A 26,992-nucleotide genomic window follows, 5' to 3' on the forward strand; every position below is an offset into this window, starting at 1 on the left:
AGGATAAAATAGCCACCTAAGTAATAACTGTTACTAAATTGCAAATCATTCTAATCTGACAGAATGGCATTTGTTGTTATGATTTTACACTAAAACTGAGCCAAAATGACAAACTAACAGCCAGTGTTGGATAAGTAACTCTGAAAAAGTAATTAATTACTAGTTACTCATTACATATTCAATAGTGTAATTAGATTACTGTCCAAATTACTCTGTCCAAAAAGTATTTAGTTACTCATTACTAATTTATTTCTATATCCTACATTAACCTTAGTTCAGTGATTCAAGGATAGACATGAAACGGCTTATTTATTTCATTCAAATAAATAATATTATTAACTGACCAAAGTATTGCAAATTTGAGAATTATACATTAAAGCACAGATTTTAAAGTAAGACTTTGAATTTTGATGTCAATTACACTATTGCACACACATATATTTCACAAAGTATTTAGTTTAATTACATCAAAAGTAACTGTAATTAAATTACAGAAAACATATGAGTAATCCCTTACTTTACTTTTTCAAGGGAAAAGTAATTAAATTACAGTAACTAATTACTTAGTAACAAGTTACACCCAACACTGCTAACAGCGGAACAGTAAATTGCTTTGTACAATCCTAAATTATTTCATTGCACAATAGGTTTATAATCTCGGTTTTCGTCACGGTTTAGCCGCATCATACAACATGTATTGTTATTATTACTATTAGCATTACTGTCGTTGATGTTCCCAACTGTTTGTTGTCCATTATGTCGTATATCACTGTTACTTTCTGATCATCATGAACTGTTGTTGAACTACAAACGAATGGATGAAGACTTTGCCGCCATCTATAGGCGTTTGATGAGACCGCACTTCATAAAAATTGGGGGAACACACTCCGTTCAGACAGGTGCCTTTAATGATGAAATAAAAACATATTTGTTTATCAATGTGGGCTCAAAAGTGTTTCATTTTGTGGCCATTTCTTCTTTTTGGTTAACCAACATTTACAGTGATTTGAATCCAACTATTGGACTTTTTAAAACAATTCTGTTCAAACTTCTGAAAAATGTAATTTTATATCCGTAAAAATCTACCCACTGAGCAACGTCATCTGGACATTGCGATACAATTTGCTTGTTATTGGTCTAGTATGATGTCATCCAAACAAAAACTCCTCCTTCAATTAGCACCACGCCCCCTTTCCACATAGAGCTGGCTGTTTCGTGCACACTGTACAAGCGCACATTACATTGCATTGCCCTGCCGCATGCGTTGTTATTGTGCATACAGATGAGACGAGATGCGATGAACAATATGAGACGACATTGCCTAAATCCCATATACTAATGGACATCACTGGATGTTTTAAAGTGCAACCCATACATTAAAGCAGACCACAGATAACTGCAGCAATGTAAATGTCTCGCGGCACTGGAGCGGAATTGTCGCGCGGAGAAAGAGATGAATCACAAATGATGACGATACAGCGGGCATACAGATTATAACGTAAGTCATTTTCTCTTCTTTGTTTTATCTGGGCCTACATTAAATCTGCTATATCGTAGCGTTAAATGGTAGTTAATGATTTGTTTTCAACAAAATGTCCGGCTACTGCAGCAGCAACCTATTATTTACATTTGCGTACAATTTACCCGATGTTTACTATTTAGGTATTTTTTTAAATATAGATATCAATTAAAATTTAGGCATTACCCATTAGGATAGTTTCCCAAGGTTCTAATTTACATTATTAAAAAAATAGATAACATTTTAAATAGTCTCATGAAACTGCGCTCAAATGTCGAAGAGATCTACTCGACCAGTGAAAAGCGCATCTGAATTTGCGTGACAGCATCAGCGTGGCCTTACAAGTGACAGTACATAGTATATACATTTCTGTGGTGGACGCTTTTGTGAGTGCCATGCTTAGGCCCAGATAACGTTCGAGCTATTACTATTTCAGTAAGAATATATATTAACGGATCGGACAGGACATCAAACGCATAGCAGCAGCAGAAACAATGGCTCAATGATGGTGTGTGAAAGACAAACATGAATAGTTATAGACAAACATGAGATCCAGTTTACAAACGAATGACGATGCGAGTAAACATTTCACTGCATTTCACCTTTTTATTCAATGCACCTTCGTCCATTTCATTTGCCATAATTCATGGCAAATTTTCCACAAATTTTTCCACATTTATTAAAATAGTTATTTTTTTGGGCAAAATTGTGTGTGCTAGTTGTTATGCAGCCACGTGCGTCTGTCGCAGACTGTTGATTTGAATGTAAAACAACTGGAAATAATCCATGCTGGAATAAGCATGTGCGTAAATTTAACACATGCTATTTACATTAATCAAAACAATGCTTTTGTGATTATTATCAAAAATTGCATTTAGGATTCAAGATTTTCATAAATCTATGCAGCACTAAGTAGTGTTTATTTTGTATTTAGTCACTATTTTACTCCATCATTACAGTATTTCTATAAATACACACTGTTATTTTCGGTGATATCAGTGAAATATGATCACTGTTTGTAGCTGTTTTGGTGCTCAGCCTTAGCCTGAGCTCATAGATGCTGATGTTGTCCATCCTCGAGACAGGCACAAGTAGCCTAAGTGTGTGCTTTTTTCAATTCAAACGTGATGCAGTGAAAAAATGTTGTTTATGTGTGAAACACACATTAACACACGCTGATGTGGCGTTTAGTGTGTGAGTTCAAGTGATGGAAGTGATGTTGACTTGCAATATGACAAATCTGGGTCATTGTAACCACCCACCCCCCTTCACTACCACAGGCTACAAAAGGCAAGACTGAAAAAAACAAACAGGATGAGGATACCATCACCAGGCTCTGTGCGTGAATGTATGCATGTGGAAATAAGAGCATGGCATGCTGGCTCTGTCCTAGGATCTTTGTGTGGGTGTTGTGTAGGGGTATATTTCTGAAGTGCTGATCTGCATGCCTCCCCCATCCATGAGGTCAATGGATGATCCAGTCATGCCACATCCTGTAAATGTTCTCTCTGTGCCGCTTTACATTCTCTTGTTCTTGTTCCCCCCCCCTCTCTCTCTCTCTCTCTCTCTCTCTTTTGTGTTGTCACATACACACATATGTGACCCTGGATCTTAAAACCAGTCTTAAGTAGCACAGATACATTTTTATTAAAAGACAAAAATACATTGTATGGGTAAAAATTATAGATTTTTCTTTTATGCCCAAAATCATTAGGATATACAGTTAAGATCATGTTCCGTGAAGATATTTTGTAAATTTCCTACCTTATATATATAAAAACTTTATTTTTGGGAGTGGATGGCCTGCCACAGTGCCTCTGATTAACAACTTTAAAGGTGACATTCTCAACATTTTGACATTTTCGCACTCTCAGATTCCTGAGTTTTAAACGGTTGTATTTCAGCCAGATATTGTCCTATTCTAACAACTCATACATCAATAGAAATATTATTTAGCTTTCATATTATGTAAAAATCTCGATTGACGCATGAGACTGGTTTGGTTGTCTAGGGTCACATATTCCATTTGCTCTTATTTTTATCCCTGTTTTTACGCTTTAGTGCTCCTCTCATGGTCTTTCCATTGACATCCCATAATGTCTACTAATGTCTAACATTTAGAATAATGTGCTGACTCGCTCTGTTGTTTGGAGATAAGAGGAGCAAGATAATATCTCTATTGTAATAAAAAAATATATATATTTAATTTACATCTCATTACATTTTTGACTATAACGGATGCCTTTATCGAACTCTGCAAATGCGTGTCTTAATTTTGTCTCTTAAACAGTCAAGCAGGCTAGGTTAGAATGTTGCAACACAATGATACCTAGGAACACAGGCCGGACAATATTACAAGCTCCCCCTTTCCAATTGTTTTTATGGTTTGTCTGTGTATTTTTATCTGATTATTTTATGGCTTTGACAGACATAAACCCTTGATATTTAAGTTAGTAAGGGTAATGGGTCAGAAAAGGCTTTCTATAAGGTCTTTTTTGTTTTTATTGAATAGTCTGTGACTTGCCCTTCGTGCTGTTCTTTATTGTTGATTGTGTTAAATGACTAGGAAGGTTGTGTATGACTAACAGAAGACTGCCTTCTGTACAATACTCATCACAATTGTTTAAGTAAATCTCTGTGCTGTGACTAATTAAAATTAACTATATGTGAAATACTCACATCATATGTGTTGTTTTTATGGACTTTTCCTAAATTACTCAAGTACCAAAATGAATGGGCACTGTAAGATTCATTTGTCTATTTTCTCTCTGCTTCATAAACTCACAGCTTTCCTCAGCCCCAGATGCCTCCACTTCCTCTTGACGAGCGCATAGTGGTTATTCAGCGGCCCAAAAGCTTGGCCTTGCGCGTGGCCTCTCCACCGGCCACCTCCCAGTCTTCCTCACACCGCCCAGCCGCATACAACGAGACCCAGCCGCACTCACCCCAACCCCCTCCACTCCGCTGCCATCCAGGTGCTAACTTCCTGTCTCTGGAATGCAAGCGCAGGCAGTTGTCCCATGGTCAGAGAGACAGAGGAGTTCGTGGTGCCCCCTTTGAGGGCAGCGGCCACAATGTCAGCCACTGTCACACCAACGGGACTGTAACTTTGGGTCCCAGACTTCACAAGCACACACATACCATTGACATTAAATTGTCTTTGGACAAAGGTGCAAGAGGTGGTTCATATTCAGACAAGGGGCGCAGTAGTAGCCTCACCCGAAGTGGAAACAGTAAGAGCAACCAAACAAAAAAGGTATCACTTTACTTGGATCCTGTGCAAGGGGACAGAAAATGCAAAGGAAAATCTTCCGAGTTAGTGGAGAATTACCAGACCCATCATCAGAATCAAAACAGGATTCAGCACAGTAGACATCATCAGAACCAACTCACGGTTTCTCCTGGAGGGATCTTGGAATTTGTACCAACCCAAAGACAGCAGACCAAACCCAAACCATCAAGACAAAGGGACTTGTCATTGAAGTCTGCCTGCTACCCGTCCCATACTGACAAGGACGTATCATCTGTAGGAAACAAAGAAAACTCCAAACTGGGTCCCGGACATCAACTTCCCCACACCCACACCCACAGCCTATCCCGTCACCACAGTTCACCCCCGTTACCCCATGCTGCCATTCTAAACCCTCATTACCCTGCCATCCCACCTTCACTCCCGTCCCGGGCCCCATCCTCTTATCAGCACATCAGTCAGCCTCGTCCCTCACGCCTTAGAGATCATCGGCCCCAAATTCTCCACACTTTGCCTCTCTCTCCCACTTCCTCCCGAGGAGGCTTTCCCAGTCCGGACCACACATGTACTATTGACTTCTCCCATCCTTGTGGTTGTTGGAGGCTGGTGCGTTGTAGAAGAGGGAGAGGTCACTCGGCCAGTTGCCACGGACGTAGCACGAGCCCATCGTCTTCATTTTCTCACGTGCAAGGTACGAGTGCTGCCAACGGCGGTGACGGAACCATGGGACTGAAGACTTTGGGAGGGTGTCTCTCTACCGCTTCCACCACTAACACCTCCTCTTCCAATAGCACTGTCTCGGACTGCCGCCCAGGGCGTCTCAGACCTTTGGGTTGTGCATCCTGCTCTGGAGAAGCAGGAGGGTTTGAGAGCCCTGCTGCTTTTCGTAAGAAGCTGGTTGGCGGTTGTCTACCCTGTACTCCCCTTTCTTCATCCGCACCTCTTCGGGCTCTTCAAAGTTGCGTCAGTGGCTGCAATCCCAAAGCAAGCCAAACTGGAAGCTCAACGTGCAGCTACTGCAGCAGTGACCCAATTGTAGTGACCTATAACCCGCACAGAGGGAATCCTCCCACTATGGGCCGTAACATCGGTGCAAAAACCATGGGATACCAGGCTGAGGATGATGATTACAGTGTACGCACAATCTGGCCCGAGGAGCTAGCAAAGAAGATGACCCGCTCAAAAACCCAACCCAACTACCACAATGCAGGGATTGGGATGGGCTCAGGGAGGGCCTGCATGGGCCACAACCAAAATAGCGGCAGCAGCAACAATCCTGTAATCCTTGATTGCCGGAACCTTATGGAGTTCACACGTACTCATCTGACCGATCAGGCAGGACGCCGGAGGCTCCAGCAAGGCAAGATGGCAGTTTTGGACTTTATTGGATCTGGGAGCAGCGGAGACCAGGGGAGGGATTCTCTAAAGAGGCTTTGGAACAAAGGAGGTGATACCTGCATGGGGGATGGCAATGGGTTTAATGATGAAGTGCTTCCACAGTCTCCGTTACTGCGCTCTCCCTCTCCGGATTCTCCTCCTTCTTTCTCACCTCCACCGTCTGCCCCCAGCACCCTGATTAAGCCTAAACCTAAACAGAGAGAAAGGGAGGGTGGACACACCTTGCCTTCTGCACAATCACTCCACTTGGTCCTCAACTCACTCAACAGAGAACAAGATGAAGAAAATGGACGAGGTAAAGATCATGACCTTGTAATTTGCTGGTAATGTTTGAGGCACTCAAAAAGATGACCAAAGCCTCTCCACTTTCCCAGTGCCGCTTGATTGTACTTACATTCATCTTCTCATGGCTTTCATTAGGCTGTTAGCCTTTGTGCACTGATAGTATTCAAATTATTATAAAATCTGTGGAGTGCATAATCCTCACTAGCTTCAAAAGAGTTATCTCGAAAGGAGATTTCACATCTATAAATAGAAAGAGTTTTCTGTCTCTGAAGCCTTTATACTTCAAATTCATTTTCTTAAAATTTGGACTGTTTCATGTCTCAGTGAAACTTGCTTCATAATTGTTAAAGAAACTACAATATTAACAAATTTTAGCTATGGAATGGAAAAAAATAAATACACCAATGAGGCTTCGCAAAGAAAAAGGAGGTTTACATTAATAGATTTTGTTGAAATTACCTTTGGCATATTTAAAAAAAACCTTTAAACCCTACCATTGTTAAAATCCCACCATTTAAACACAAATGTCATGATGATCACATTATTACAGAGTGCAAACAAGATTTTGTTTTGTTTTTCGTTGTTAGTGCACCTCTCCCTCCCTCTCTCCTCATCGCTCCCAGCATCACTGTCCGAGGAAAGCGTGATGACCCCCGATGTGGAGAATGCTGTTATCAGTCCCATCCTGCCTTTCCTTTTCCTTGGGAATGAAAGAGATGCTCAAGATTTGGACCTTCTGCTTCGACTCAACATTGGTTTTGTGGTCAACGTCACAGCTCATCTTCCGCTGTACCATCTTGACACAGGCTTGGTGCGTTACAAAAGGCTCCCCGCTACTGACAACAGCAAGCAGAATCTGCGGCAGTATTTTGAGGAGGTTTTTGAGTTTATCGGTAAGATAATTATTTTTGTTAATGCAGTGTGGCTTTAAAATATTCTCATATGTACACGTCTTGAAATTCTTCTTATTTGAGTGTCATCCAGAAGGAGTGCGATTGATCTTTTCTTTCCACCTTTTATTGTCATTTCAGAGGAGGCTCACCAGTGTGGACGGGGTGTTCTTGTACACTGCCAAGCAGGTGTGTCCCGCTCTGCGACCATTGTCATTGCTTACCTGATGAAGCACACCCTCATGACCATGACCGACGCCTATAAGTACGTGCGAGGTCGGCGGCCAGTCGTCTCCCCCAACCTAAACTTCATGGGCCAGCTGCTAGAGTTTGAGAGAGACCTTAACTCTGGGGTAACACCTCGTATCCTCACCCCCAAACTGAGTGGCCTAGAAACCCAAGTTTGAAAGATCCAGGCTGAAGACTATTGTGAAGAAAAAATCCCCCGATGAGGGAAACAGTGAAAAGAAAGTCTTGGTTTATTTTAAGTACTTCCGCTCGTTTGAGTCTTTGTTTGAAAAAAATAGTACTTATTTGACAGTTGGCAAATGGATGTTTGTGCTCTCCACCTTTATCCTGAAACCCTGTTAATGATGTGCCAATTTTTTATGCAGAATAATAGCATTCTAGGAATGAATCCATTACAAATTAATTCATGTATTATTGTATTATGATTATTACTATTATCAAGCTTTGTTAAAAAAGTTAATGACAGTAACTATAGAAGTATTAGGGGTAAAAAACAAAGTCTCTGGCTGTCAAGCACAGAAAAAGACGTTTTGAGACTCTCAGAACTGTGACAAGCATCACATTCGAGACCCAAGACCTGTAGCAAACTTCAAACTCCTTTTCCACTGTGCACAGCACTTTTCTAGACAGATTTTTGATTTGGAAGATAATTTGGTGGCACTTTTTAAAGTTATCTCGGTTACCTTTGTGTTAGCTGCCAACTATTTATACATCTTTCCGCTGACATGAAGACTTTCTTTGCCTTTGAAATTTATTCGATACTGCTATTTTTGTTATTTGGTTTTGCATCTTTTATCTTGGTGTCATTGTGTGGCAGGTGTGCAATAGAGACTGATAGTAGTTTGTTTATTTATGGTTGTACGCTGGAGATTATTTATAGGACATTATTCAGCTATCCAAAGGCTGAGCAAAATCCAAAAATCGTATTATCATTATTTTTCCTACTGCTTCCCTATTATACTGAAAAGGGGAATCTGTATAAAGCACTGTGTCATGTAGGGGGGTGTTAAACGTGACTATGGAACGGCTTCTTTATTTATTAACATATTTTGTTTTTATAAAATCAACTCACTACTTATGTGCTTTATGCAAAGTTCACATATTTAAATTAACAAAAAGTTTTTATGTTTGTGCTTTCTACATTATATTGCGGTTTCCTTTTTGTGCTGGAAATGAATTTTAAGAAATTGGGAATCGAGCGCTCTCCTCAAGTCTAAAGCAAAACCTATTTGACATGCTATAATAGGAAAGAGCTACATAAAGTTATTTATTACTGTGCAGAATTACTGTGACTGAAGCAGATCGGGCCATTCAAATTTGCATTTCATCATTGCACATCAACCTGGTGACAAATAGATATTTTTAGTTTATGCAAAATCAGCATGAGGGTTCCAACGGCAAAACATTGAGTGCTTTCCGTGATTTATATTTCGTCCATTCGGCTTTTAAACCATTAAGCTTAAATACTTTTAATAAAACACCTGCTCTGTTTTCGAAACGTTCTACAAAGATCCCTCAATTACAGTTATCAGGTTAGTGCTTAGTCCTCTCAGAACTACAGCAAAAAATCTGGTTTGTATAATGAACTGCTAAGGAAACCAGAGCATTAATTTTCTTACCATCTAACTGCTGATTTACTTTTGTTTCCCAACTTCAAGAGACTATGCACCATTATATAAATACGTTCTGTGAAAAACCACGGTTTAGTTCACTGTGAAACAGATTGTTCTTCCTGCTTGTTGTCAACTTCTCAGACTCGGTCCTTGAAGCCTCCCTGCATCAGTCTTGACAAGTGGGAAGTTTGTGTTCCGCCTCGCTGAGCCATTGGCCTTCACACACTGCTGCCGTGTCGCCATTAATTCACTCTGTCCAACGGCGTGTGACGAAGTGTGCTTTTTTGAGTTTTATTTCAAATGAGTTCCAGTTTAAAACCCTCTACCTACACTAAAGGTGAATACGTGATCAGATCAGGATGTTGGAACCAATCTAGTGCTATTGGTGTTATTTTAGAGCTGACATAGAGCTCTTGTATTTATGAGTTCAGTTGGCTTACAGTAACAAGCTGACTGTTTCATTCTCTCCGCAATTTGCTGACAGTGTTTATGTGAGTGTTGTCTGGCACTGTCGCTTCGTTTTACCCGGAGGACAAGATAAGGAGAGGGATCATCTATTAAACAGGCCTCGATGAGATGTTGGAGCTCTGAGAAACCAGACAAAAGTCGTTTTAACATGGATGCTGCTGAATAGTTAAGAGCATATGTGTTTATAAACTTGAAATATTTGTGCTTTAGAGGATCATTGCTAAACATATTTGTCGTTGGAATCTGGCATGACGTACCACTTTGCTGTTGTCTTTTTTTACTGTTTACTATTTCAGTAAAACTTCCAACTGCCCCTCTCCATATGGCTACATGTATATAGTGTGTTTTGAGACAAAAGAATCACCAGGGATGCCTTTTTGGAATGCTGAAATTTCAATAATCATCTTCCGAGTTGATGTAGCACCTATCACGGAAACAAAATTTAAGCACTTGGAAGTAGATTGGATATGTTTTGCGCATAACGCATTTGTGTGTAGATATGAACAAGAAATGTGTTTGCATTATCCTGTGTGTGTGCGGAACATGAATGTGGGTACGAGGAATGATGTGGGTGAACATTTCTACCATTTCTATCAAGCATCCCGACCTCAGGCCTGTTAAATGTCCATTGGCACAACCCAAGCTTTGCTGCGAGCTTGCATCTGTCAATGCCATTAGCTACAACTGTTTGCCTTTTTACCTAGGATTTCACTCTTCCAGACATGTGGGACAAGACGTACCTCGAAATTTAGATATCTCAACTGTGTACTGTGTAGGTCTGCCAGAACCAACTGGTTAATAATGACTACATAGATTGACTGAATTGTTTTTGGCTGTCTTCATTTTAGTTATGAGGTTCATGGGAGCTGAAATTGTTTATAATGTGCAAATTGTAAAATCTTGACATTGTATTAACAGCATAAATGAACATGTAAAGTTTTGTGTAAATCTCGTTGTGAATTTGTGTAAGGATACTTCATGTGACTTTATTCATGTATGTAATGCCTGTTCTTTTTTCATTATTATTATGATATAATTTTTGTGCCAAATATTGAATTTAAGATTGGCATTGATGGGCTTTTGATATTTGTATTATCTGCATCTTAATGCACTTGGGTGGAATTGGAAGAAAAGTGCCCTCTAAGAAAACAATATGATGAGATTTCCTGTATAATCAGTGTCTTACCTTATTTCCTTGCTCTCTAACCTATACGTCATTGTAGTTCTACTGTAAATTTATACTCTGTGCAGATTTTCATACCCACAAAATTGCGATGCTCATTGAAGATTTTATATTTTCATATGTTGACGTTCTTCTATGTTCGATCATTTATCAGTAACTCTTTGGATATTTTGGATATAGATCCCTCGGGGGAGTTTGACGTCCTTTGATTGCATGTTGCTCCAAACTGACCTACCAGTCTTCTTTCCCAGTCTTAATGAATTCAATGTCCATGCTGCTTTGGAGGGAAGACGTGGGACGTGGCAACCAGTGTAGATTTGACCATATACTTGTGTGTACTTTGCTTTTTGTCATTGACAAATGAAGGGGCTTCATTCTTTTCCTGTTGAAATCTTTACTGTGAGAGACTGTGATACTGTTGTGAGATGAAATCAATTCAATGGCTGATTCTTGCCGGCAATTGTTATGAGAATAATGAACCTGAATTTGCAGAGAAATTGAACAGTTGGGTTGTAATAAAATTGTCCATCAGTACAATTTTCTCGCAAATCTAAATTGATTTGTTGGAATACATTTTTTTTACAACAAACTAGCAGTCGTGTGATATTTGTTCAAGAAGACAGCTCATCATTTTAGTAATGAAATGAATGCATAAGGCTACATCTTGGTATACTTTAATTACCTCTAGACAAACCCAGAATCAGTATATTTAGAACATCAGTTTGGAAATTATTGGTTTCTGTGTAGTCAATTAACTCATTCAGATTATCATTGATAATGTGCGGTGGTAGTGGCCTATAGCCCACCACTGCTTGTGGCTACATTACATAAGTGCTGGTTTCTGTGTTATTAGCTGTGATTTCGCACCCTGAGGGTTTAGATCAATAGGAAGCGGGGCCTTATGCAGGACACCTATCATATCAAAGTGAAGTCCACTAGGGGCAGCTCTCTATGGGAAAGACCTCTCAGGGCTCAGTTTCCATTGGCTTTTAGCGCCACCCTCGTCCCAGTCTTATCCATTCACTGTCAAATAGAGAGCTGCCGGTCAGCTCTCTCCTGCACACAAGCTTCTACAGCACTGAAGTCAGAATAATAGAACAAAGCGGACATGGTCGTGTGTGTGCCTGAGAGGAAGAAGAGAAACTGGGGCAAAAACTTTATAAAGATAGTTAAGCCACAAACTTCATCATTTACTCATCCTCATGTCAGAAAATATCTTATTTTCCACAAAATAAAGAAATCACCCTCATGTGGTTTCATGAACGGTGAATAAATGATGACAAAAAAATATTTTTAAGCGAATTTGTGCAGGAATGACTTCTTGAGAGGGAAGAACATATAAAAATGTCATTGCATCCATAATATTGGTGAAACCTGATGAGTCCATTCACCGGTTCATTCGTCAGGTGTGACTACGAGACTTACAGCAAAGTATAATACAGATATATGCAGAGACGACATACTGTATACAGTTTAACACTGTTTGAAACATTATTAAAACAATTAAAATATACTGTAATGCAAAACCGAGGAAAATACCTGTTCTGTTTCATCTGAATGATAATGTTTCACGTTTCCTAGTATCTTTGCCTTTCAATGCACGTTTCAGTAGATCTCTCTGGAGTCATGGGTTGCCCGGCAACACCCTTAGATTTATAGGTATTGGAAGCTGGACACTATATTGTGTCAGTGGAATGGAAACTGACAAAATCCTTTATTTTTCCAAATTGAAATTTATTGGCATAAAAGTTTGTGGGCATAAAGCAGGGTTTATGTAAATCAACTTTCCATTTAATATAGGTGGGTGTGGCGTATTTGCCTCCTCAAATCACCTGTAGCATGCAAATGTTCTCATTTAGTATGTGCACCTGTGAATAGAATGAGAGACACTTCAGTTAATTTAACAACTGCATAGCCAAAACCAGGACATAGTGTCGGTACAAGGAAAGAACTATTTAATATGTACTCATTTTAGGATAACACCACAATCAGGATGAAAAAACAAGGTAAACCACCGAAGACTCGTGAAGAAAGGATGATATGGGAACTGCATGGGGAGAAAATTCCAGATAATTGAAAGATGTTTGCAAAAACAATTGAGCCTCGTTAAATAAAGGTACTATTATTATTTTATGATCTGTTAGGTACATTTTTTTATTTTATTTACTTAACATAATGTGTTGTGTCACTTTTATCTGGATAGCTGAGTGTTTGTACTTTGTTTTATTGAGTCATTTATTATTTAAACATACATTTCTGTGTGCTACAAATCTTATGAGACCCTCTAGTGTTGTAAAATATATTTTTAGGTATAAACATATGTTTCCTGGTAAATGATAATATGAACCCAAAAAGATTTGCTTACGTTATTTTCGATTTTACATTAGAGTACTCGCAGGGAAAGCAAATGAGACCTTGCCATAAGACATTGTCATATGCAGCGTTGTGGTCTTAAAGTGTGTGATGTAAATATCAAAGGCGGTAGGAAGCCGCGGACGTTGCCCAGTCAAGCGCAGATAATGAGTCTCATGAGGCAAAGCCATGGAGACTTAATTCTTCTGAGATGCCCTCCTAGTGGTAGAAACCCTCCTCTTGAACGCTCATAAAAACAGCTTGATGTTTCTGAGGTAGTAACCTACCCACTATTACGTAATATAATAAATGTTATTCACCTTTCAATCTCCCATTCTTTTTCAGTCCATGGCCCGCTCCCGTTGCAATGGAAAGGTCTTATGCCTGTTTCTCTTGCCTTGTGTAATGGTAAGCCACCTGGTGGTTTACATCATGGTGTCCATATTTGTTGCTGTCTCCTACTCTCCTCCTCCGCCACCACAGTTGCCGCTACATTTCGTCGCCACTGGAGCCTCTGGCAACTCAGGAGCTCAGGCATCCCATCCAGTTCGGCCCTTCTGGAACCTCCGTCTGGAAGATGGGGCACTCTGGAACCGCCTCCAACACATTTCGGACAGAGAGCACAATCCCATATTGAGAAATAATGTCACGGGGCCCAAAACTCCCCAAGAGAAAATGGTTGTTTGTGAACAGGATGAGATGTGGGCATCTCAGCTGCATGACTTTAACACCCTACCTGCTCAAATGAAGGATTTTGTCCTATCTATGCACTGCAGGTATTATCCTATCCTACTGAACCAACCCAACCTGTGTGCCAGGGATGGCACTGAAACTGAGACTCCCATTCTCCTCATGGCGATAAAATCTCAAGTTGGAAACTTTGAAAACAGACAGGCCATCAGAGAAACGTGGGGGAGGAGCGGTTGGATCCAAGGGGACGATGGAGGACGAGTCTGGTTCGTGTGCACCGTCTTCTTGCTCGCCAGGCAGGACACTGAGACTGGGCCTCATCCGGACCTGAGTGCCCTGCTGGATTTAGAGAGCAGAACTCACGAGGACATCCTCCAGTGGGATTTTAAAGACACTTTTTTCAATCTGACCCTGAAGGATATTCTCTTCTGGGACTGGGTTTCAAAGCACTGTCCGCACATCCATTTTATTTTCAAAGGAGATGATGATGTCTTTCTCAGGACTAGAGCTCTCCTGGACTACCTAAACCAACATGAAGCTACGGTACAAAAGACAGATCGAAACGAGACAAAAGATCTTGATGATTTCGTTGTGGGGGATGTTATTGCCAATGCTTGGCCCAATCGGCAGCCTGGTACTAAATATTACATACCTGACAGCTTTTATAAGGGAACTTACCCAGCATACGCAGGAGGTGGGGGTGTGGTTTACACTGGCTCTTTGGTCATGCGTTTGCAGGAAGTCTCTCGGCGGGTGAGCTTGTTTCCCATTGACGATGTTTATTTAGGAATGTGCCTTCACAGACTCGGATTGTCCCCCAGTCATCATCCTGGTTTCCTCACCTTTGACCTTCCGGAGGACCTGCGAGAGAAGCCATGTGCATATCATAATGTTCTCCTGGTTCATAAACGTTCCCCTAAGGAAATGCTAACGCTGTGGAAGGAGCTGCAAGTTCAAACCCAAGAGTGCTAATATACAATAGAAAGTGAGACTGATACGGAGGGAATAGTTTGTTTATGGCTTCAAATGATGGTAATAATACCCCAGTGGCCAGGTGTTCAAAGTTGTTTTTATTTTTTCCACAAGGTATTTTTATGTCATTTGGGCGTCAATTTGCATAAAAGGCTAACATTTTCTGTGGTGTTCTCAGGAATATGTATAAGCAGGAAGAGATTTTGCATCAGGCTATAAGAATTGTCATTATTTCATTGTTATGAGAGAGGTTTTGAAATTAAATGTTTTACTTTTCTGGAATTAAATAAGCACATAACTGAGTCTTCTGGCAGGAGGTGATCTCATTGATTCGATTTTAAAAGCTATTAACATCAGTTAAAAACTGATCAACATTCTTCTGCTTTGTATTTAAAAAGTTACTGTTAGCGCATGCAGATTTTGTGCAACATGCACTTTCTTGAATTTCCTGTCATCACAAGGATTTTATGTGAAAAGTATGGCTGTGAGCTGACTGAGAGAGGTAATTACTGTAGGAAGGTGAAAATGGTATAAGAGCATCTGAAGTCTATTTGAGACATTGTGGAGTCCAGATCTTCTTGAATAAAAAATATCATGACATACTGTGATGACCTGAAAGCCCTAGAGGCAGTTATTTGGATTACTGTTTGCCTTCTAAGCCTAATTATACCCTGATGATGTTGGCTGGCAGACTGAATTACGAGAACAAAAACCAATCATAATAATAATAAATAAATAACAATCATAATAATAAATAACAATCATAATAAATAACAAAAATAAATGATTGAATGGATGATTTATTTAATTTGCCAAGTAATTTATTTATTACTTTTTATTTATGTTTGTCTCGTGTATATTTATCTATTTTGTGATCTTTAACATTTAGCCATGGTTTTATGACCAATAGGTTTACCATTCTCTACATTGTTTTTAATTTCTCTTGAATTTCTAATGTTTATTAGAATTAGTAGGTATGGCATTTTTGCATTTATTTAAAAGTTCACAATCATCATTCAGATTTGTTTCGGTAACTATGCCAAATGAAGCTTGCATAATTTCATGTAGATTGTGTACAAATGGTTCTCAAATAAAGGCTATTTACCTCTTCCAGTTCATGTGATTTCTTTTAAAGCAAACAAATTGTGAAATTACTATATTTTATTACATTAACAATTAGTCATTTAGCAGATGCTTTTATCCAAAGCGACTTACAGCGAGTTCAGGGAGAAATAAGCGATATGTCATACAGGAGCTATAATAAAATAGCTGGTAATAATAAATTTTAAGTATAGGTATTTCTTTAACAAGTATTCAATAGTTTATTTACTTAAATTACAAGAGTATTTTTATTTAAGGCCAACCAGTATCAAGCTAATACAAAATACAGAAAGCTTAAATGGACAGTTCACCCCTTTAAATAGAAACTATTTCATCATTTACTCACCCATGTCATTTCAAACCTGTATGACTTCACTCTTCAGCAGAACACAAAAGACGATATTTTGAAGAATGTCGGTAATCACACGACATTGGTCCCTCATTGACTTCCATTGTTTGGACACAAAACCACTGACATGTTTCTCAAAATATCTTCTTTTGTGTTTCACAAGAAACACAACAGTAGGGTCATTAAATGATGGCAGAATTTTGGGGGGGAGAGCTATCCCTTTAACAGCTATAAAGTAACAATAGTGAAATGTCAATTGTATATACTTTTAAAAACTACTTCATGTTTTATGAATATCGAGATAAATCTTGAGCTCAGTTTTAACTCAAAACACGAGCAGGGCTGAATAATGAATGTGAACACAACTCCACACTGATAGGTGGCGCTGCAAACCTTTCTTGTCAATTTAACCCGGATGTTAAATGCACAGCGAGCGAGCACCGTGATCGTGTTACGACTGTTGTTGCGGATGGTCCAGACGGGTTTGTTATTTTGCAATACTAAATCATGCATTAATTACAACAGGGAGCGTATACACTTACATCAACAATATGTGGGTTATGTGCTGTTGTTATTAAGATGAAAAAGTGCTAGTTCGTCGCGCTTCTCAAATAACTTACGCCAGATACCTGTGAGACACACATACCTTATTTTAGTCCACAAACAGACCGAAAGTCGACATGGGTTCATCAAAGAAACACAAAGAGAAGGAGAAGGAACGGGATCCAGAGGATCGGCACCGCGAGCACAAGAAACACCGACACAAGGATCGAGATAAGGAGAAGGACAGAGAGCGAGAGAAGAGAAAGCGATCCCGCTCCAGAGAGAGAAGCAGCCGTGGCACAGAGAAAGAGAGCCGCGGTAAAGCCGAAAAGAGCAATGGAGAGCCACGGGTCAAGAAGGAGAAAGCTGATGCGACCTACGAGGAAAGCGGTGGTGAGTCTTCAAGCCTAGTGTGCTGCCTGCCTGGAGAGCATATTAGGGCCCCGAAGTACTTTATTGGTACTTAACTGGGTTTTCTGGTCGTGTTTAAAGGGAACCTTGGTATAGACGTTGTATGGATACCTTGTAATAGCCTTAAGCGACACATCAAGTATTAAAAAAAAAAAAAAAAAACTAAATGTAATGCTCATTTCAACCCAAGGAGGCCGCCATGTTCTTTTTCGATGACGTAAAATGGTTGCATGCACAGGCAGCCACACTGAACACATCAGTTTTTCAGTGAATATGAGGTGCTGTAGGATAAAAAATATATATGTTAATAATGCTAAAGTAATAAAGAAAATAAAGACCCTATTTGGTTTATTTTCAAAGATTTTAATATTGTTGATCAGAAACAATACAAACAGGCATGTTAATAACCAAGTTCCTTGTGAATATATACACAATGTTTTTAGCCATCATTAAATGCAATTTATCCCGATTTTGACTTTTTGATGTTGATTTCCATCATTAGCCTGGCTTATATTCACGTGAGCTCTAATACAGAATAAACAATTAAACCGCGAGCATCTTATTTTGATGTATGTTGATGTTTATCAGTCATGGGTGTAAACGAGTACCGAGCTGTCGAGGGGAAATTTCCAAAATGTCAATTTTGTCATCACACAGCGCTTGAAATTAGTTCCAACTAGTTAACTTGTATATGTTGACTGAAGTTAGCCTATTTGCCATACTGTACCACCTCAATGCTCCCTTTCTGCAGGTGGCGCTAAATGTACCAGACGCTGCCATCCACCACCAAATACTACAAAAAGAAGATTGCGATTGTGTGCAGAGGTTGCCCATTATGGCTAATATTATTAAAAATGACGTTCAGTTTTATGAAAATATCAAATGATTCGCTTCACTAAACGTCAACATGTCGCCAGGAGCCGCTTTTTGGAATTATGTGCTTTAGGGACTCTTAGACCGGTGGACCCCGTAATATGAAGCAGAGGGGGCTGTGGGTTTTTCTTCTTTATGGTTCTACTCAAGAAAAAATATCACCTACATCTCGGATGGCCTGAGGGTGATTAAATAAACTGCATATAGGAGGTTTTAGCTGAACTATCCCTTTAAAGCGGCCCTGCAACGATGTGTCATGCATTGTGACTTCTTTACAATGTTAGACGTGCTGTCTTCTCATCCTTAACCTGGTCAACCTGTCAAGCAACGAGTTGGGCGTATTACGTAGTATTTCTGTGCTCGATACACTCCCCCAGCGATCGTACAGTTTTCAGAAAGTTTTTTAGAACATATAATACTGTTTCCTAACAACTTTTCTTAGCCCCTTATTGGACAATTCTCCCGGAAAAGCACATGGCACGGGCACAGGAGAAGGAGAGGGAGAGAGTGAGCATATGTTCGCAAAGTTCAGGTGTTTGTTTGTTCACTGTATTTGGGTGATGAATTTACATTTATAAAGACAATTCAATTGTTAATATATTAAGCCATTCATCTCTCTATACCCATGGTTCCTTTTAAGGCTTTCATCCCTTTCAGAGAAGGCACATGTGCTGTTCTCTGAGTGATTAATGATGTTTTATTTTAACATCTTGTTATTGTGTTGAATGTTACTCATGGCATCATCCTATGTTGCAGAGCCTGGTCCTAAATCCGCAAGTGGTGATGCTTCACTTAGCATCGAAGAGACCAAGTATGTTTTTGTAGCATCTGCATTCTGCAATGCTTACTATTTGAAAACTTGATCCCTCTGAAAACACACTTATAAATGTTGTTATGCTTTCTCTTGCAGTAAGCTAAGGGCCAAGCTAGGTTTGAAACCCCTGGAGCTCAATGAATCCAAGAAAGGTAAGGTGTTTCTGTTCAAATTACTACAACGTTTTAAATATTTAATTGATTTGATTATACTTGATCAATGTGATGCATTTTCTTGTTATTTGATGGTTCCTTTAGAAACGGGAACTAAAGAAGAACCTTTGGTGGCTCAGACCATTAACCCTGTTCATATCAAACAGCAGGCTGAGATGAGAGAGAAAATGGCTGCTCTCAAAGAGAAGCGTCTGCTCAATCAGAAACTGGGGTAGGAAATGGTTAACATCAATCAGATATTAAAACTTTTTCATGCTATGAATGAGAGCAGTAAAGTTTGAATTTTTTATTTATTCAGAAAAGTGAAGACACTTGGAAACGATGAACCGTGGCTGGATGACACAGCTGCATGGGTAGAGAAGAGTCGCAAAATGGCCAAGGAGAAGGAGTTGGCAGAAAAAAGGGTACGGTTAGAGCAGATGCGCCGTTGCAAAGGCTATGGTCACAAATAAACCAAACGTAACTTTATTTTTCTCTTCTCTGCATTTGTTCTCCTTTCAGGCAAAGCTCCTAGAGGAGATGGATGAGGAGTTTGGTGTGAGCAATCTGGTTGAGCAAGAGTTTAAGCAGGAAAAGAAGGTGTGTTTTTTTTCTCTTCTCGTCAGACATTTATAGAACAATATATTTGATTTAATTGTTTTTTTAAGCCGGTATGAATTCGTTTACACTGATTCGTTTGTTTATGGTATTATTGGGTTTTCTTGTAAGATAATTTTCAGTTTAATGTTTTAGTTACTAGTTTCCTAACCAATTTATTTGTATTAACCAGGAATCATACGGCTCGCGTGATCTCAGAGGGCTCAAAGTTCAACACAAGATGGATTCTTTTAAAGAAGGAGAGTTAGTGATCCTTACGCTTGAAGACAAAGGTGAGAGAATATGTGTTCAAGGTTATGGATTAGTGGTTAATGGTTTGGGCTAGTAACCTCAGCCACATGTTAAGAAATTGAAATTTTACGTGGAGCAATGTGTAGATTTTAGGGGCATCTAGTGGTGAGGTTATGAATTGCAACCAACTGCTCGAAGCATGGCGGCAACTGACATGGGACAAAAATGACATCACTTTTTCGCTTTTTAGCCAACATAACATATTTAAGAAACGCACTGTAGAGCAGTTTGTCTGTAAATTTCAAATAACTGACACCACCCACACACCGTCATACTGGCACACTCTCACAGCTTTTCTGTGTGGGTGATTTTCACAGGCGTTCTTGAAGAGAAGGAGGACGTGCTGGTGAATGTGGGCCTTGTGGACAGAGAGAAAGCTGAGAAAAATGTGGAACTCAAGAAGAAAAAACCTGATTATAAACCTTATGAAGAAGAGGAGAGTGTTGATGACATGGTCAATGTAAGATCACATGTTACCTTTGTATCTTTTCACTTTGGTGACCATTGCGTTTGTCAAGTATCCACTTGGTTAGTTACTACACGTAGTGTATGCAAATTATACATAACATTGTAACATTTTCTATCTTCTATGAATTCTTTCCAGTTCAAGGAAAAGTCTGTGTTGTCCAAATATGACGAGGAGATCGAGGGGGAGAAGAAAAAGAGCTTCAGGCTGAGTGCTGGAGGATTTGTGGGGGGTGAGAGAGAGCGTGAGCTGCAGACCATCAGAGAGAATCTGCGCAGTCAAGCACACTCGCTGGACATGCCTGCTCTCACCCTCGCCACCGAATACTACACACCACAAGAGATGGTGAGCTCCATATGTTTTCAAATGGATCTGATTTCTTTAAGTGGAGTCACAAAGATAAGACCTGAAAAACAAATTCGAGATGGGCAGTCTGAACTGAGCTTATGTTGTTTGTCTTTGCTTATTCTGTGTATTTGTTATGCGTGACTTCAGGTCGGTTTCAAAAAGACCAAATGCAAAGTCAAGAAAATCAGAAAGAAGGAGAAAGCCCGCGGTGCTGATGATCTGTTGTTGGATGACACTCGCAGCACAGATTTCGGCTCCAGGTAAATGAAACCGTGAATCTTTTGCTCGTAAATAGCACGGAAGCACCACAGGTAAATATCTTTTTGATGAATGATCAATCTAAAAGTGGTTCTGCCGTCCAGGTCGCGAGGTCGGGGCAGAAAAGAAGCAGATGAAGAGGGGAAGACGCTGGAGAATGTTGCTTTGGAAACCCCTAGCAGGGTGACTGATGTACTGCTGCGGTCAGACGACATTAGAATGGCTGACATGGAAATAAGTGAAGATGGTGAGACTTGATCATTTCTGTTGCTATGCCAAACAGGAAATTGCATTAGTAGCCAGGTTTCTATTAAAGAAACCTATAAAACTATAAAAAAAAAATATTGCTGAATGACTGCGATTCCATTAAACAATATTATGCGATTCAAGTGTGTTTAGTTTCTTCTCACGATAAGTCATTTTGGCGGTTTGCAAACCAACTTTAGTGCGTAGTGCCACCTACTGTGATGAAAGAGTAAAGAGAAATGTCTAGTTATATATTTTCATAATACCTCACTGTTCCTAATAAATCTCCTCACTCGTTTTCCTGATATCACTTAATGTGAATTCCTAATATCCTATCTTTCCAACTGTTCTACCAATAAATACCATGAATAATCATGTGACTTTTTTTGAATGCCACGTGACTTGTAATTGCAACAAAGTGTTTCGCGAAATGTCTCTTTTATCTTATTGCCTGAAAAAACACTTTTTTAATATATTTGCAATATATGGGAGTTTTTGCCAAGATGAATGTTTCCATTGGCCGCATTTTTAATGCTCCATTTCAGTTTGCGCATTTTGAAGGGTAATAAACGCAGCTACTGTTTGCTAATGAACACTAATTTCTTTTCTCTCTTTCAGAGGACTTTGCTCTTCCTGAACATGCTGCGATGGAGGAAGATGAAGCCGAGCAGGAGCTCCAGAAGCAGCTGGAAAAACAGAGGAAACTCAGACAGAAACTGATGCTCAAAGACTCAGGCGAACGGGTCGGTGTCTCTTCCTTAATGTTCATTGGAGTATTGAAGGAATTGTCAGTGTTATAGAAGTTTGCATTTAAAGAAAATTTGGTTTAGACTTCTCGGGTGTCTGTTCTTTTCTGTGGGACTGTAGGTTAATCAGCTCCGTGTCATTGTAGGAAAGACAAACTATCTTTTCAACTTTTCTTTAGCATGTCTGTGTGTAATTCTGTTTTCAGGTGGCTGAGCACATGAATAGACTTGCAGCAGATGCAGATGATGAAAACGACCCAGACAAAAAGAACAATATCGTCTTCAACGCCACTTCTGAGTTTTGCCGCACTCTTGGTGATATCCCCACTTACGGACTGTCGGGCAACCGAGAGGACCAGGAGGAAATTATGGTACATGTCATCCCAAACATTTCCTAAAGTGTTATTAGGTCTTGGCGAAATAATATAATATGCTGTTACCGATATTTTTCTATTCCGCCGAATGTAAATAAGTAGGTGTAGTTAACTCGGCGCTCTGCAAGTTGGGAGTTAGGATGAAAAAACATGTGAAATAATGCACCAAAAACAAAGTTACCAATCAAATACTCATCTGACCAGATTTCAGTTTGTAGTTTCGGGATTCGATCCAGTACGGCTCTCTCTCACCCACAGTGCTTGTGCAGGGATCTGCGAGTGCATATTAAAAAAGTTCATTCTTACGTTTTTCAGAAGTCCGATTTTTTCGAAAAGCTGTTATTTCGAAAAGCATAAGCGCTTTAATGTGTCCTCCTGCTGCAAATTCCTGTTTTGGGAGACTCATGCAGAGACTCGCAGTGCAAAGACGCAAAAATAATAAACAAACCTAAAGACAGATAGTCGCAACACACTAAATATGTGCATCTAATAGAGAGTAAAGAGCAATGAAGACCTACAGTACAGACCCCAGTTTATAACGCCAGTCATGTACGCTACTCTCATTGTTTGTGCTATATTCATACTTCATTGTTATACCATCCTATATGATAAAGCCATATAAATAAATAATAAATCTCATTATCAGAACTTAATTTGATATCTGTAGTACATTTACATAACTTGCCTACAATATAACTATGGTGAACATTCAAATGAACTGTTATAAATAAATAGTCGGTCTGAGAAAAGAGGTATAAGATTTAGAATTATAATCGGAGATTGTTAGCGTGAAATAAAATAACTTATTCCTTGAAATAGATTTTTGGTCATTTCACCCACCCCTGAGCTCAATATTGTGAAAATGTATATCATCATCTGATCTTGAATGGGTCTGTTTTGTTTGGACCACACAGGACTTTGACAAGGTGGAAGAGAAAGAGGGAGCTGGAGATTCAGACTCTGATATGGACGACAATGTGGGTTGGAGCACCGTCAACCTGGACGAGGAGCAAAAACACAGTGATGTGAGTCTTCTGCTGCTGTTGGAGGGAAACTTTTTCTTTAACTTAGGGTTACTTAATTTATGAATGTGGGTTACAGGTCAACAAAATTACATCTTATTGGTATGATTTAAGGATTGCTGGTTTGAGTCTCTACTAGCAATGCTAGTCGAATAGTTGTAATCTAAACATGATATTTTACCTCTTTTCTGTTGTGCTTTTATAGTTAACGACAGCCTCTACAACCATTCTTGATGAAGAGCCCATCGTGAAATCTGGTCTCTCTGCAGCTCTGCTTCTGTGCAAGAACAAGGGTGAGATGTCAACCACATAAACTGCTTTAAAACTGGATCTAACATATTCGTATTTGGAGACGATGGAGATGGTGGTCTAGTGGGTTAAACCACTGAACTGGTAAATCAAAGGTTGCTGGTTCGATCCCAGCATCCACCACCAGTGTGTCCTTGAGCAAGACACTTTACTCCATGTTGCTCCAGGGGGATTGTCCCTGTAATAAGTGCACTGTAAGTCGCTTTGGATAAAAGCGTCTGGCAAATGACTAAATGTAAAATGTAAATGTATTTATTTATAACTACATTTATTTTTTGACACTCTTAGGCTTGCTAGATACACAGATGCAGAAGATGGCTCGTGTCAAAGTTTCGAAACCAGCTCCAACTGATGATAACTACTGCATTGAAGACAAGATGTGAGTACCTCTGTTTTTTTTTGGTTTAAAAAGTTATGTTAAAGGCTGAGAAGATCATTTGGAAAATGAAAACGTTTGCCTGCTAGCTGTGCAATCATACGATCCCTCCCTCTGGCAAATCAACATCCAAAGCCACGCCTCCTCCAAAAAACACAACCGCGCGCAAAGACCAGAAGCTGTCGGTTCCAGTGAAGTCATGTCACATTCACCGGTGAGAAACAGTGGCGATCGGAGCCTCCTCTTCAGGGGAAGCAGGAATTTAAAATGCATGTTCAGCACTTCACGTGAACCTATGTGCATCACGCATCATGTCAAAATACTCGCCTGCAGCAGACGCGTCGAAGGGGTTTATGATAAAAGAGAAATAAACTATATTTAACTATTTATATTAATATTTTATTGTACATTAATTTGATTAAATAGGCAATTTGTTGAATGGCCTGTATAAGTTTGTCACGTTTCAGTTTAGCGAAGTAACTGTTCTTCTACCGGTAACCCGAAATAATACTGGTTAGACAAACTTTTAACTCACTAACTAATAGGTATGTAACAATATTATAGATATTGTGCTATCGCAATAGCAAAATTGTCTCGATATTATCGTGGTCACATGTGTACCGGTTTGAGCTGCATGTTAAAATATTGATGACCCAAGCTCATCAAATATGATTCTCCATCAGTTATTTAAATCATCAATTTCAGTCAGGGGATTAGTTTAGTTCAAAGGAAAATACGTATAATTAAAATACGTCATTAAGCAAACATATTTTACTGTTTCGGATTGGCAGTATAGTGATAAAAATCGACCTAAATCTGGGCCCTCCTGGTGCCATGTTTGGCTCTGTTCTTTTGATGATGGTATCAAGAAACCAGGACAAACGGAATGGTGGGGTATATGGGCCTTTTAAATGATCCCAACAAAATATCCAACACTCTGGCTATGCCAGGTACTACACGTGTGGTGATAAGAGGATGCTTATTGCACGTTTCCAAGACATTATTTTATAAATGCCGCAACTAATATCGCACCCATGGACGGTACACGGAGCGGTTATCTAACTGTGAGATTTAGATTTAATTCATTACATTTATATAGCGCTAGTCTGGGAATCCCCTTTAAATCGAAGGGGAAATCTCATCAACCACCGCCAATTTGCAGCTTCCACCTTGATGATGCGACAGCAGCCATATTGTATGGATATTGTTACATCCCCACTAGCTAATGTGATTTACTTGTTATTTATTTCACTTGTTATCAGAAATAATCGACAGGGATTGTTCTCTGCGGATATGTACAGGAAGTTTAGTTCAGCCACAAAAGTGTGCATGCGCAGTAATGTTGTTGCTTTGAAACGGTCTTTAGAGTTATTTTCGCGTAATCATATACTTGGCAACATGCCATTCCAAATCATGTCACTGTTCCTTTGTGAACACCAAAGGAGAAACGTTTGCCAAAGGTTTTTGTTGTCTTGTTTATTTACAATAAAAGTAATTGGGTAGTCAAACGGACATGGTTTGCTTTTATTGGAAAATGACATGTTTCCATTTGCCACTGCAGGAATATTGATGACAAGTACAGCAGGAGAGAGGAATACAGAGGCTTCACTCAGGATTTCAAAGAAAAGGATAATTACAAGCCAGATGTCAAGATTGAATACGTTGATGAATCTGGTCGCAGACTCACCCCTAAAGAGGTCTGTCCGTGACCTTGTGCATGCTCAGCCAATCGCATGGTTACATGAGCACTTCACCGGCTTTAGACGTTCAGCCATATGATTCTTTAACCTAATGCATTTTGTCCTCCAGGCTTTCCGACAGCTGTCTCATCGTTTCCATGGGAAAGGTTCCGGCAAGATGAAAACGGAACGGAGGATGAAAAAACTGGAGGAAGAAGCGGTATGTTTTCTCCACATTTTCCGGCAAACACTTTAGAAATATGGTTTTCTTCCCATTAATCATTTATATGGAGGGGAACTGTGTGGCATTTGTAATATTTTTGTTCAGTATCTCTGTAGAGATTTCACAGTACATTGGACTCCGTATTAAGGATGTGTATGACTAAATGTTAAGTTCCCTGTTGACCACCTGAGACCACTGCTTTTATCAGTAGTTAAAGTTTCTTCTGGTATTCCCCACAGCTGCTGAAGAAGATGAGTAGCAGTGACACTCCTCTGGGCACCGTTGCTCTTCTACAGGAGAAACAGAAATCCCAGAAAACTCCATATATTGTGCTGAGCGGCAGTGGGAAGAGCATGAATGCGTATGTTTTTACGTTCATGTTGTGGTGGAAGTTTCCAAGAGAAAATGAATACTTGAAAAACATCTTTAATACAATTATTTTTGCTTTTGTAATGGTTATGTTATTGATATTTTGTGCTAAATATGCACCATTGTGTGAGTTTTTTCATGCTGTTGTTTTATTGCATAGAGTATTAGTTTTAATGGAATTTGGTCTCCTGTTACTTTCATGGTCTTATTTTTTGTTTTCAATTAATTTTATCCATCTCTTTTTCACAGGAATACCATAACAAAATAATCCTGTCTGGAGTCTGGAGCCTGAAGACAGAAGATCTCTTACCTTTTCGCATTTTTAGCCAGTTCATAAATGAATCAAAATAAGTTGCAACTAGAGATGTATGTACAAACATTGTCTTGTGTGTGTATTTGTAACCCCGCTTATGATTAATGATTCGGACAATTTTCTGTGAACTTTTAGTTTGTCTTTATTAAAAGCTGTTGCGTGAACACCAGCCTGGCTTCATTTCTGGATTTTGTAGATCTGGCTCTGAAGTAAATGTGCAGGAGTTATGTTGTTGTCGATAA

General features: G+C 39.4%; 3 protein-coding genes across 5 annotated transcripts; all 3 read left to right on the forward strand.

Annotated features, from left to right (window-relative positions):
* The first annotated feature begins 1,236 nt into the window (after positions 1-1,236).
* si:dkey-175m17.7 (uncharacterized) lies at positions 1,237-11,418 on the forward strand. Of its 2 annotated transcripts, XM_056731966.1 has the most exons (5): positions 1,237-1,498; positions 2,800-2,857; positions 4,307-6,462; positions 7,040-7,345; positions 7,484-11,418. In XM_056731966.1, exons 3-5 carry the CDS (start codon positions 4,323-4,325, stop codon positions 7,747-7,749), a joined length of 2,712 nt encoding a protein of 903 aa, XP_056587944.1. In that variant the 5' UTR covers positions 1,237-1,498; positions 2,800-2,857; positions 4,307-4,322; the 3' UTR covers positions 7,750-11,418. The 2 variants fall into 2 exon arrangements, with proteins under 2 accessions (XP_056587944.1, XP_056587943.1); XM_056731965.1 differs by lacking the exon at positions 2,800-2,857.
* Positions 11,419-12,408: 990 nt separating this feature from the next.
* On the forward strand, positions 12,409-16,591 carry si:dkey-175m17.6 (N-acetyllactosaminide beta-1,3-N-acetylglucosaminyltransferase 2). The gene has a single exon (XM_056730597.1). It carries the CDS (start codon positions 13,517-13,519, stop codon positions 14,867-14,869), a length of 1,353 nt encoding a protein of 450 aa, XP_056586575.1. The 5' UTR covers positions 12,409-13,516; the 3' UTR covers positions 14,870-16,591.
* A 169-nt stretch (positions 16,592-16,760) lies between these two features.
* Positions 16,761-26,919, forward strand: sart1 (spliceosome associated factor 1, recruiter of U4/U6.U5 tri-snRNP). Of its 2 annotated transcripts, XM_056730590.1 has the most exons (20): positions 16,762-17,255; positions 18,903-18,957; positions 19,057-19,112; positions 19,218-19,344; positions 19,432-19,537; positions 19,635-19,712; positions 19,903-20,002; positions 20,339-20,481; positions 20,626-20,832; positions 20,983-21,095; positions 21,198-21,340; positions 21,958-22,082; positions 22,292-22,456; positions 23,374-23,484; positions 23,687-23,774; positions 24,079-24,169; positions 25,728-25,863; positions 25,976-26,065; positions 26,308-26,429; positions 26,687-26,919. In XM_056730590.1, exons 1-20 carry the CDS (start codon positions 17,000-17,002, stop codon positions 26,703-26,705), a joined length of 2,331 nt encoding a protein of 776 aa, XP_056586568.1. In that variant the 5' UTR covers positions 16,762-16,999; the 3' UTR covers positions 26,706-26,919. The 2 variants fall into 2 exon arrangements, with proteins under 2 accessions (XP_056586569.1, XP_056586568.1); XM_056730591.1 differs by lacking the exons at positions 25,728-25,863; positions 25,976-26,065; positions 26,308-26,429; positions 26,687-26,919 and adding an exon at positions 24,808-25,701 and having other exon boundaries at positions 16,761-17,255; positions 24,079-24,170.
* Positions 26,920-26,992: the final 73 nt, after the last annotated feature.

The sequence above is a fragment of the Triplophysa dalaica genome, chromosome 19 (genome assembly GCF_015846415.1).
Source record: "Triplophysa dalaica isolate WHDGS20190420 chromosome 19, ASM1584641v1, whole genome shotgun sequence".
Classification (NCBI taxonomy): domain Eukaryota; kingdom Metazoa; phylum Chordata; class Actinopteri; order Cypriniformes; family Nemacheilidae; genus Triplophysa; species Triplophysa dalaica.

Bases quoted from the DNA above. Each gene is read 5' to 3' on its own strand.
- si:dkey-175m17.7 (XM_056731966.1), top strand. From the start codon at position 4,323: ATGCCTCCACTTCCTCTTGACGAGCGCATAGTGGTTATTCAGCGGCCC. The intron at 6,463-7,039 runs GTAAAGATCATG...TTTCGTTGTTAG, and splicing joins AGATGAAGAAAATGGACGAG to TGCACCTCTCCCTCCCTCTC. The intron at 7,346-7,483 runs GTAAGATAATTA...TTGTCATTTCAG, and splicing joins GGAGGTTTTTGAGTTTATCG to AGGAGGCTCACCAGTGTGGA.
- si:dkey-175m17.6 (XM_056730597.1), top strand. From the start codon at position 13,517: ATGTTATTCACCTTTCAATCTCCCATTCTTTTTCAGTCCATGGCCCGC.
- sart1 (XM_056730590.1), top strand. From the start codon at position 17,000: ATGGGTTCATCAAAGAAACACAAAGAGAAGGAGAAGGAACGGGATCCA. The intron at 17,256-18,902 runs GTGAGTCTTCAA...CCTATGTTGCAG, and splicing joins GACCTACGAGGAAAGCGGTG to AGCCTGGTCCTAAATCCGCA. The intron at 19,345-19,431 runs GTAGGAAATGGT...TTATTTATTCAG, and splicing joins CTGCTCAATCAGAAACTGGG to AAAAGTGAAGACACTTGGAA.